This window comes from Haemaphysalis longicornis, unplaced genomic scaffold, assembly GCF_048455015.1.
Source record: "Haemaphysalis longicornis isolate Haplotype H1 unplaced genomic scaffold, Haemaphysalis longicornis Haplotype H1 scaffold_4, whole genome shotgun sequence".
NCBI lineage: Eukaryota > Metazoa > Arthropoda > Arachnida > Ixodida > Ixodidae > Haemaphysalis > Haemaphysalis longicornis.
Genome location: NW_027526361.1, coordinates 109,658,097 through 109,670,622, shown reverse-complemented (window position 1 = coordinate 109,670,622; position 12,526 = coordinate 109,658,097). Strand labels below are relative to the sequence as shown.

At 47.4% G+C, this 12,526-nt stretch overlaps 1 protein-coding gene across 1 annotated transcript in view; it reads left to right on the top strand.

Annotated features, from left to right (window-relative positions):
* The window catches only part of Smog (G-protein coupled receptor 158 smog), a 394,223-nt gene extending 382,276 nt beyond the window's left edge, over positions 1–11,947 (top strand). Inside the window, exons 10-12 of the mRNA XM_077707544.1 lie at positions 1,119–1,298; positions 4,190–4,637; positions 5,459–11,947. Of these exons, the coding sequence (XP_077563670.1) occupies positions 1,119–1,298; positions 4,190–4,534 (525 nt within the window). The 3' untranslated portion in view covers positions 4,535–4,637; positions 5,459–11,947. The remainder of the gene's footprint in view (positions 1–1,118; positions 1,299–4,189; positions 4,638–5,458) is intronic.
* The last annotated feature ends 579 nt before the right edge of the window (positions 11,948–12,526 follow it).

Sequence of the window (12,526 nt, the reverse complement as noted above, 5' to 3'; positions counted from 1 at the left end):
AGACAACCTGAGGCGCAATTTTCGTTATCACCGAAAATTACGAATCACGGCAAAAAAAAAAGGAAGGCCTGTTTCCGAGCCAGAGGCAGTATTTCACTGAGACGGCTAATGGAAATTCAAGGTTAAAAATTTGTATTTTATATTTATTAAGTGGTGCAATATTTATTTGATTTTCTTAATTTTTCATTTCTATTTGTCATTATTTTTATTATTAAATATATTAATTATGAAATTGTGCTTTTAATATCTGATTTATTATGAGAGAGTGGAATGAGAGAGGGAAAAGTGCGGTCATTATTTCCTACGTCACGGATATCTCTTCCAGCAATCATCCCCTTCGTTTTCAAATTCAAGCAAAACTTTGGGCATTTTTCTATTCAACGCGAAATGTTAATTCAAACTTTAACCACTTTCTCATCCTCTCCCACCCTCTTAACAAAAATGAAAGTAAAAGAATAGTAACGGGTTGTATTTATTAAGTCCTTACAACTTTACTACCCCCAGAACGGTACGTAGGTCCTGCCACTAAGCATGGAACCTAAATGCTATCGTTACTAGTCTATACCGTGCGCTTAGCAACTGCTGCTTGTTTGACACTAACATTCACTCTTTGTAACAAAATTCTATGAAGTGTTCAACATAATAACTACAGCACGTTTCCCTCTCCAAAACACGGTTACAAAGATTTTGCAAATCCACATGATTATTCGTATATACTCACGTTAAAATGCATAATTTTGAAAATTACCGTTAAATATTTGATTTTTGCGACAAGCCCACTGACTCCATCAGAAGACTTTCCGCTGCTGGCTATAAAATCAAGAAGAGCAGATGTATTTGTAAGGTAACTTTGTTATACTCGCTCTCGTCTTGCATCCTGCTGCCTTTCTTGTTCAATTTATTTGTTGTCTAAGTGTGATATGTGCGTGTTCATGTTGCTGCGCGCTCACCCGATCCACATTGTCACGTGGAGGGTTTTACTAGTTTATGCATAGCCAGTTATTAAAACACAAATACCTAGTGAATGCTGTGACAAGAAACGGGTTAGTGCTCTGTTAGTAAGTGCCACGACCTTTTTCTTAAAAGTGCATCTATTCCTTGTTCTCGCTGTATCGCAGTTATGGTACCACCATCGGCCTCCGAACGTGGCAACAGAGCATCGCAGTCGTCATTTTTCATCGTATGAAATTCCGGATCCGCATCCAGAGAATCTGAAGCTCCACGAAGCCGTTCTTTCCAACGGAGAGGTGGACATTGCGGACATAAACCTGGCAGACATGGATCCGGAAGACATAAGGGTATGAGCTTGCAAGCGTACTGGCCGTAGCTAGCCGATTCCTGGCCACTTAATGCTTTCTGACCAACTTTTGCCACTTCTTTTCACTTTCTTGGAAGAAGCCAGTGCGAACTGAAAGGCGAAGGAAGTGGAACACGAGGAAAGTCACTGGTCTAACAACTAAAGCTCAGTATCAATAAGGGTGAAAAGAAACACTTAACGAAAACAATAAAAAACACTGCGCATGAGCGGAGTAAGTTTACAAAAGTCACGGTAATAAGGCAGCTACATAAACACCAGCTACAGTCAAGTCCCACATAGATATGCAATCTCTTTGGGATGGTATCACACGCTTGCTTGGCTGACTCACTTGTCACCTCTTTCTTCTGTGTGGAATGCCTCCATAATTTCGCGACGCGTTTGTTCACGGTGCCTAAATAAAATGTCAGTGGCAGGAAAATTAGGTTTGCATTCGCTGCACTTTGTGCAATGTGAAGAAAGATGGGATGATGGAGGTCGCTTTAATGGAAATTCACGGTCTCTCAAACGTACGTTAATACAACGGCCAGTTTGTCCAACGTAAGTTCGGCCGCAGGGTAAAGGAATGTTGTACACAACACCCGTTTCGCAGGCGACTTAGCGGTCCTTGTGGTCAACACCACAACCACCCCTTTCTTATCACTGCCACATACTTTCGTTCCACTTTGCTGTGGTGGTTGTTCTTTTCTCCTTTTTGATAGACTCTCTATAAGTCGTTCCGGCATTGTAGGCGGGACGTGTACCAAAAGCTTTATGGGAGCCCTGGTTTGGTTTTTTTGTCTTCCTTGCAATTTTTATCCGTCCGTGCTTGACATGCTCTAGACGTACAGGAATTGTTTGGCTTTTTCGTAATACTGTAGCAAAAACGGCAAATATGTGCGGGCGTAATTTCGAAAATTGAAGTTTGATTCTACCAATAAAATTCGCATGATGTTCTGTCCAGAGCACAAATATATGAGGCGTTTTTTGTTTTTGTTTTTTTTTTTTTGTTTTCAAAAATGACCCAGATGCAGACACTGAAACAGAGTCGTACAAAGCTGCAGTGACAAGAAAAACTCGGCAACTTTCCCCTGAAAAAGGGGTAGCTAGAAAATAGTTGAGATAACACCCTGAAAACGAGTGCGCAGATTGTAGCTCGTATCGAAAATGAGCCAAATGCATTTGTCCAATGGGAGTCTGCTTTTAGCTTCAGTGTTCAGACTGTTACATGGGTGTTATCGGAAGTTTTTCTTTTCTTTGCATTTCGGAGCTGGCTTATTAAGAATTCAGGAGGCAATTAGGAGATAGGCGAAACATCTGTCCCCAGATATCAACGACGAATTGAACGGAAGAACTGAACGAAATGAAGCAGAGATGTGAAACAATGATTTAATATCGTCTTGCTGGTTGCAACGATATAACTCAGGTTATATTTATTTGTTTTTTACTCCCATGTTAATATTTTCAGTACTTAACTAAATAGCGGCCGCATACAGGCCCTGGCAAATCCCCCCGCCCCCAATAAGATATGAGCAGCGTTCTTGTGCAGCGTGTTGGAAATTTATGGCAAACCAATGGAGAGATCGCTTGCTTATTCAATGCCTTGAGGTGCTCCCAAGATAATTATCTTATGAAAGAACTCGAAAAAAGCAGCTAAGGGTGCCAAGACGACTCACCTGCTCTTCATGTATAGTTCTACTCTTCTTGACGCCCTGTTGCATATTTTTAATGCCTTTTCAACCGAAAGTCAATTGCAAAATTTTTGAAAGCTAATTTAAATAAAGTTTTCGTAAAATTGCAACATCAACTTGAGTGTTTCAATGCAATATGAGCCAAATCCAAACCTATCACCCTAATATTGCTCAAATTCGCGGCATAATTTTTAATTACTTGTGGTCATCAACTTCCTTTAGCTGACATGTGAAATATCATATATCTCTGACAGCGTTGCATTTAGCTCCGGTAAAAAACTTCCGCTTGTTTCTCGAATTGGCGTTAGGTGGATCTGGATCATTTCGAAAAAAACGCCAGATATATCTTAAAGAAAAATTTCCCCGTGTAATTTCTTGCGCTTATAGCCCATAGTCAGCGTTCCGCTATAAAAATTCAATCATCACCATCATCATCATCATCTTTCTGTGTCAACTACGCAGGCTTGAATCTCAACTACTGGGGTTCAAGGTGGCATTTTCACTGGCATTAAGAAAAAACGGGAAGCTTGTACCCTCTTCTGTTCTACGCCATATCCTCTTTCGCTAACCCATCTTTAACTTGCGCCCCACAACCTTCCAGATAAGGCAGGGCCTATCCTATAATCTCGCAGTACCCTTAATAAATTATTGTCATGGTCAAGCATTGGCTGGTTCCCATGGCGGCCTCAATGTTTGGCACTCTGCAAAGTTTTACGAAAACGTGACCGCCAGCCCCGCTACGCTGCGTGCCTCAGCTGACGAGAAGCAACTCGCAGAAACGAAACTAGAAACCAAGCACACAGATGCACCATGGACGCTCTATGAACGAGTGGCCGTGGATGCACGGCCGAATCTATCTCTCCCTCTCCACCTTTCTCTCTTCGCTCTCTCTCTATTTATTTTTTGTTAAAGCGCTTTGCTTGCACTAAATCATGAACGGAGGCCAGCTGGACCAGCTAGCACTTCCTGCTACAGTGGTGCACGTGGTCTTTCTTTTCGTAAAGAGTTCTGCCGTATATTACAGGTTAGCCAGACTCAAGATGAGAAAATTTTCGTGCTTTGCAATTTTCTGTCGCTCAGCAAGTGTAAGTGTGGACGCTAGACTAGGCTCTTCTTCCTTTTTATTCTAATCATACTTGATCTTGTCATCGTTCCCTCATTTCCCTCCGTCCCTTTTTTCCTCCCACTGCCTCCGTCTTTGCAGGCTGAGCTTCGGCGCGTGTACACCCAACTGCAAGTGCTCCGCAACAAGACGATGCGCAAGGACAACCCGCACATCTCGAAGCGCCGCGGCGGCCGCAAGGTGACGCACCGGCGGTTCTCGCTGCAGCCGTTCCACCACAAGCACAAGCACACGGCGCAGCACGCAGCGCAGCACGAGCAGGAGACTACCGAGGTCTCCAAGACGCCCGAGGACTCGACGGCCAGCGGCGAGGGCGTCGGGCCCGTGCCCGACGGACCGTCCGTCACGAGCGTCTCGGGCATCGGCCGGGCCCCGTTCGACGACGCCGCTCCCTCGACGCCCGTCACTCCTTCCCGAAGGTCGTAGTAGTAGGGGCCGCCACCCCCCCTTGTCCCCACTCCTCTTCTTGGTCGACCGCCGCCGCCGCCACACGACAGAAAGGACGTCGCCATCCACGACGACGACGCAGGTGCGCCATGTTGGATCCCCCGATTGAACTTTGCTGCGGTGCTGCTAGCATTGCCCGATTTGCTGCAAGAGCAGAGTGAAAAGGGGACAGACTAACGTAGACAGCAAGAACATGCATGGAGACGCTTGCATGGACACTCAGGAATTCGAAGCATGCAGACTTAGTGACTTATCGTCTCAGGCCCAAAAGCATTTAAGGCTATAAAGTGTCATGCTGCTGAGAGGCTGCTTTTTTAACATCGTGTTTTTTTGTCCCTGGCAGGGTAATATAGAATTGCGGATGAAGCAGAAGCGGCAATACCTTGAATTGTAAGGTTCAATTGCGATCCCGAATTCCGAATGGAGATTCTGTGAACACACGTGTAGTGAAGAACATTTGCAAAAATCCACAGTAATTAATAAATACACACTGATATACTGCATATATACAGTGGAAGAGAAATGGTCGAAGCGTCGTCCCGATCCTCGCCACATTTTGGGGCTTATAAGCACATATATAGCGTTAACCTGTAGAGACACTAACGTGTTACACACGCCGTACAGAGAGGTACCTAACTGCATACGAACTTAGTAAACTGATCAATTGGCCCAGTTCGTATTCAATAGTTTAAAGAGTTGAGCAGAAGAACAGACACGGGACATGAAAGGAGAAAGACGGCGTCTTTGTGCCCTTTCCTTTTCACGTCCCTGTCCATTTTTCTCGCTCAACTTCATCGCAGCCGTTGCAAATGGCAGGCGGTAAACCTTCTGGCTCGGCCATGTATATCTTATCTTTTTTTCTTTGTTTTTCCTCCTTCCCGATTCCTTCCGCCCGAATTGCAGGTCAAGGGGACCAAGGGAGCGTGCCAAAAGACCACTAGGACCACAAACCTCAGCGAAGCGCGCGCGCGGCGTCTTCTCCCGCACTTTCTCCCAGCAGGCACCGCGCGACCTCTGCTCACACTGCGGCTGTCACAGCCATAGCCACAGCCAAAGCGCTGTACCAACGTAGCGGCGGCCAAGGAACGACGCACACGAACACACAGGCAGGTACACAGACACCACACACACACGCGCAGGATACAGACACAGCGCGAGAGAGCGTCGCCACCGTATACACGCGTAATTTAGTTACACTCTCAGCGGCGCTGCGCAATGACTATAAATTACTGACGATTTGACGTCGCCGGTGGAAATATATTCTCGGAGCGACACGCGGACGTTAACAGGCTCTCACCAGAGCGACAAGCGGAATCTGGGGCAGTTCAACGGTTATGTTCAAGCGGACGTATAACATACAAAAATCTTACGCTACGCAATAATTTTCCTCAACGAAACTTAGGCGACACGAAATGCGTTATTTCTGTTAACACCGCCATTATCTCCCGCTCTGCTGGAGGCGGACTTCCTATTCATCGCATTCGCCCAGCTGCGGAAAAAAAGGCAATAATTACCATTACAGCGGGCCACGAGACCAATCCCGGAGCGGTGGCCCTTAGTCTACCGGAACAACGGCGCGTGCGCAGAAGGGTACCCTTTATGCGCATACACAGTTGCCCAGAAAACGCGGGTACCGGGCGTCGTACCCGGGACAGGTTTTCTTATCTGCTCTCACTCTCTAATCATTCAGTCACAGCGTCCCGGAAAAGCGGTCCAGGTACTGTGCCCGGAACATCGCGCATGCGCACGACTTCTTTCGGGCAGCATGCGCAGCAGTGCCGGTCGTGTTACGGAGTGCCGGACCGGGACCGATTTCCCCGTCTTCTCTGACTGACTGTTCCGATTAGAGACGCGAGCGAGATTCTGCGAGCGTTGGTCCCTTGACACAGCCGTGCACACCCAGACGCCTTCTGCGCCCACATTTCGTGTCACAAAACTACGGTTACAATCGTGAAACTGCCCTCCCGTGGAGGTGAGACCGCAAATAATAATGTTCGCTGCTTGACTACAGCGGTATTGTACGTTAGACATGACCGTAGTTTTGTTACTCTAGTTCACGAAAGACTGCGCTATGCCGCGAGTTGCGGTGCTGGAGGTATCTAGGACACGGCTTTTGTGTCCTCGAGACAAAGGTAGGGAAAGGTTGCGAGGTGCGAGAAATATTAAAAGGTACGAGTCAGGATAGTGAGAAGGCTAAAGGCGAAAAGAGCATCATCTCCTAAATCAAAACTTCAGGGAGCAGTATAACGCATTTGCTCAAACTTCCAGAACGTACGTAGGCCCATCAATTCTCACATTTTTTTACACACGGCGCTGCGAAGATAATTTAGCAAATCGTTTAAGCACAGCGAAGTGTTTTTTGTGGTGCGCATTCAAATGAGGTTTTTTGTTTCTTTTCTCCAATTTTCTGGCGCTATCATAGGGTTTATCGCAGTTTGGAACACATTCGGGGGTGCGCTCCGATTCTCCTGTATAGACGGTAGCGCGCAAAAATAAAAAGCAATTAAGAAGGGGCTTTAGGCAGAGCGACCACGTTAGATTAGGTTCAGCCAGATGCAAGACTTCTGGATGACAGAGCACAAACCCAGATCTTTAGTAGAGTTCTTAAGAGAGAGCTGGTCGCTACCTTGTCAGGAATGGAGTTGAAAATCAAAGTGTTAAAAGCTTTTTTTTTTTCTGCTCGTGCAAACATATCGCGGAGCTCTTCTTTTTCGTTCCCACATATTGACTAAAGTAAGAACTTTACTCACCTCCATATACCTGCGACCCGTCAAAGCAAGCGCGCATAACAGCGTATATGAAGGCAGCCACCGATTCGGGAAAATTATTTTCTATAACCGATTTCGAGGTGGCTGCATTCATCCCGGTCAACATGTAGACCAGTAACTAAGCAGCCGTCACTGCTGCGATTTCTAGCCAAGACGCGTTGTGCTACTGCAATTAGTTCCTAATCTACGATTCGGTCAAAAACTGAAACAGAATAAGTTCGTGCACTTTTTAACATTACCGCGAATATTACCACTTAGGAGTACTTAACTATGCGTACTTAAAGTATCGACATTTGGATGCAGGTTAAATGGCGGGACAGTGTCAGTTCTAATTTCTTTTCCGTTTCGATGTCGGTTTGGGTTGTATCAAACCATGCAGCCGCCTGTTTGAGCAAGGCTACTGGCAAAAACACGGGTATCGCAGACGGTACGGGCTACACATGGGTTCACTGATCCGACGCATGGCATCCAGTCAGAGAGCGCTGTCTGTACACGTGAACGCGGTTCCGTGCGGGCGGCCAGTCCGAAAAGTATCGCGTTGCCGTGCGTGGCTTGGGCGTTTGAGGCGGCGGTGTTGCGTCAGTGCGCTGCGACTACGGAAAAAGGCGCCTGGCGCGCGCTTCGGAGTGCTCCAAATGACCCCGCGTAAGCCAGCCGGCTGCCCATCTCCCCCAACATCCACCGCAAGTTCTACAAGTCGCTTCAAGTCCCCCATCTCCCTTTCCACCCTCTGCTCCTTTCGGAAGGAGCACTCCAGGCGTAGAGGCTCGGCATTAAGCTTTTCCCGGGATTGCCCGATCGCTGCGGTGCGCGCGATGTCCAACCAAATCCTTATACCTCTTTCCCGCGCTTAACGTTCGTCTTCTTGTGCAAGCTGGTGGAGCGGTCGCAGCATGACAGCGCCCTGCGGCGGGCCTTATGGCGGCGTGGAGAGGGAGAAAGTGAGCTCGGAGCATACGACGCCGGAGATTTTAACAAATTCGACCGGCACCTTCAATGTAGCCACGCCCCTCATGGACACGTAAGCAACGAAATATTGTCACACCTTCCTCCAACTGCCAATAACTGACGTCAACAAACGCCGGTTAAAGGCAGTGGGAAGGCGAGGGGGGAAAAAGTTTCCTGACGTGTATAAAGGCACTCTGCTCTTACGTTTAAAGTGCTACTTCATCAGATCCAGCGCCCGTCACCTGTCTCTGCCATCCGTCTCATCCCGAAGCAGTCCACGGCGTCCCGGAACAGCCAAGGATCGGAACGCACCCGCAGTCCAAGTTTGGAGAATATTCGTTTTGTCTTAGCACAACTCTCACTTCGGTGCGGATCGCTATGTTCCCACCGCATCTGTCTGTAATCTCTGCGGCAAACTTCCGATGATTTTCGTTCCCTCGTATTCGCACAGCCTTGAAGCTGATGTCTCTTTTTTAGTGTGCTAGTAATGAATGTACGCACGTGTCTGTACCTGCTGTTCTCGGAAACAGGGCTGGCGAAAAGAACGAAGGGACCGATCAGAGAAGTATCTATCTATATACACATAGTACTGTACACTGAAAGAACGATAAGCGGTGGGGTATGCGTGGCGCCATCGCTTGGCCACAAGCCGAGGTGTGCCGGACAAGCGTTAAGAGGCCCATTCCTTCATTCAATCTCGTTATTCACTTGGCCCTCCTACTAAACACGAAATTATCTGTACATTTCAAGTACAGAAGAATCGGGCTTGGCGTCCTCGACAGGCTGTCGTTTATGAGTCACCGTGTGCTTACAGTAAACCCTCGTTATGTCGACATCGCTTTTTTATTCTTGCTTTATTGGAAGTTTTTCACGGCCCTACCCGCAGTGCAGTGAGGAAAAATATTCGAGCGTTTAGCGAAGTACCGCTTATAACGGAGCCATTATTTAGTCCTCCGGGATTGCATCGTAACGAACGTTTACTGTACGTCGATTTGCGACGTTACGGCGGGCGTGGCGGACATAACGTTTCAAGTTATGCCCCGTGAACTCATCGGTACTCCAACAGAGAGATAAGGTGAATAGTTTGGAAGCAAAAAGGGAGGCGCTTTGGAGACACTTCTGTTGAAGTGGTATGCAAAGGGCTACGTTGGTTACAAAACACAAACGATATCGGGGCTCTGAAATTAGGACTCCGCCATCTTCTGCGCCGCCTTTGAAGCCCTGAAGACGGTGTGGGATCGGAGGCAGTGCGGTGACAACGCGTAGTGTCAGCCCGCATGTGTGAAATGGCGACAAGAACGTACGCAGGTTTGCTTTGTACTTCGGGTGAGAAGTGTACACTGCGGCTGTCACCGTATTTTCGCACTTACAGGCACTACTCGTCGGCTACGCCTCAATCCCTCACTCATACTGTTTTTTTTTTTTACGGTCGTGAGTTTCCAAAGACGGGGCAGTAAAATTGGCGCCTGCGAGACTTTTTCTTCAAAGCCGGGTACATATGCTGGAGGCCAAGTTTGTGCTTTTGATTACGCAGTGATTGTACGCGCGCAAACAAGATATACCGGAGTTCGGATCACATCTGCGCTGTCACTGACGCAGATGATCCTTACTCAAGGAAGCAACTTCGAGGGCAAAGTTTTCAATCAACCAGGCTTTCGGTAAAGCTACCTAAAGTAATTTGCTAACGATTCTCACGGCAGAAGCAGAGCGGGCGTTTATAACTCATTATTAATTGCGCGACGTGGCAGCAACGCTAGCATACAACCATTTGTCGCGGCAAAAGCGTTTGCATCTTCAGCGATGGTTGTGATCTCGCGTTTTCGGTTGATATCACCGCGTCCTCTGCGTTTAACGGTCTCTTGCGTGCAGAACACCCCGATAGAATAAAGTGTCATGTAAGTTCAGGCCGAGGCTGGGGCGACGACGAGCATCGATGACCCGATTGGGCGCCATTTATCCAAAACCCGACCCCTTAACACCGTTCAAAAATTGGCTACCGTTCGTAAGCCTGCAGGGTGTTATTTTCTTCATTGTTACACCCGGCTACCCACATTCAGGAGAATTAAGGTCGATTTAGGAGAATCACCGAAGGGGTCTTTCTGCTTTTCCTTTTTCCCGGTCTAGCGGATGCCGCCAGAACAGTTCTAAGAGACCGCACTGCGGCGTCTTCCGAAGCTGTCGTGTCAGAAAGGAAATGTGTCAGAGCAGTTTTCAAGCTCTTCCAGGAGGAAGAAAATTCGGTTTTGGCAAAACCTCTTCCAAACTTGCGCTGTCTTAAGAAGACGCCCGCCGCACCGGTCCGACATTCCTCAAAGAGGGAAAAACTTGAGGAGCCGTGGAATGTGGCACCGAAGGTGTTATTGTATGCTTCCAATATTGAACAGCGTGGGTGTTCCTCGTGGTCGGTGGAGTTGGCAATCCGAAGCATTCCGAAAGGGTTTTCGCCAAGCATAGGACACACCGTTGAGGGCAACGTGTAAGTTTAAAGCAAGACGACGAGAAACGTGTCTATTAGTAAATTTCGTGTCTCAGAAAGAGAGAGAAGAAATCGTTGTGAGGAGAAAGAGTTTGAGTTCTCGGACATGCGAAAGGGAGCGAAGCTCAGCAGTGACACACACAAAAACACTTTGGAAAAAAAGCATGAGCCCTCTTCACAACCAGACACCGGAGAAGCACCTAACAGTTTAATTCCTCCTAAGGCCTCAAATTAACCACATCGGAGTGGACGAGAAGTAAACAAGAGTTTAATGTTAAAAAAGGGCAGCCTAGCCCACAGCCAGCGACTGCCTTCGTCGCACCAAAGATGGCATCCGAATGCCTTGCACGGTGCTTGCATCTGAAGCTGCTAATACAGGCAAACTGGCACACAGGTAGCGGCGAAGGCTTCTGAACTTGTACTCGTTTTTTCAAGCGAAAGCCCACTCGCTCGAGTTGTCCTCCGAAGCGCCCTCTGAATCTTGTCCTCTGTTCAGCAGACCCCGGTGTGCCAGCCGCTTAACGCGTCCCAAAAATAAACTTCCAGCTCTCAGACCAACCTGGACGCATGTCGACCGCTTTTCCCTTATAAAAACCTGGAAAATATATTAACTCGCCACGAAATTACGTGTCGCTCTGTCGTGCTGTCCTTCACGTGCCACGCCTACATCGGAAAAGTCGTCACCCAAAGAAAAGTTACCTCGCTGAAAAGTCGCAGTTAGGTAGCTTACGCCAAGCCCGCAGCACTTCCCCTACATCTCCCTCAAAGCCCCTCACACAAACACAAACACACCTTTCGAACGACCTTAACGTTTCTTTAACGATATCGCGGACCACATACGCATTCTAACAATGTCAATGTCAGGTTGCACTCCTGTTCGTGTGATATAAGGGACATGTGCAAGTACGCGTGGTGTGAGCGACGTACTAAAATTACGAGGGAATGAAAGAGAGGAAGCCGAAGACGACGGCGGCGATCAAAGCTATTTCATCGCAGTAATACGATATTCTCTTCACACCCGAGACTGCAGCGTCGCCTCTTGCGGCCGTGTTTTACCATTCATATGCAATAGGTAGCCAAAGTTGGACATTACATCTGTAGTTAACGGTTCACGTTACCTGTTTGTTGTCAACGTTTGCTGGAGCTGTAAACGCGTACCTACTCACACTGAAATTATTATTAAAAAATATTTTGTTTCGACGCCACTGCTATCCGCCTGCGTCATTCCCGCAGATTATTTTTCCTGTAGTCTGTAGAATCGCATACTCACAAGCTATCCAGTTGCAGCTAAGATGGCTCTATGGCGACGCCTTTCTGCTGCTCTGTCAAACGACGCGGGTTATAGCTTCCGGTTGTGGCGGCTGCATTCCATACAGACGCACACACTAACACACAAATTCAAAAATCAGAGACCGTTTCTCAAGAGAAAGATTCTTAAAACGTCAAACTTTCCAGCATGCGTCCGTAGACAGCCAAAGTCTGAAATCCCAAACTGCTTCGACCGTGTAGGAACAGTGTAATCACATCGACGTCGGCTTCATAACTCAAGGCACCCAGGTTTGATTTGGACCACAGGAAGCGTTTCATTTTTTTGAGACTCCTGATGTGCATTTGTGGAAACCTATTGTGTAAGTCTGCTTTCCCGCAGTGCGTTTTCGGCGTATCGATTTGGACATTGGACTTTGACTTTGGACTTTGAAGCCATTGGCTTTCGAACAGACAAAGATTCGCGTTTCAAGTCTCTTTAACTTCACCAGTGAGCATCATCATCGTAAAAAA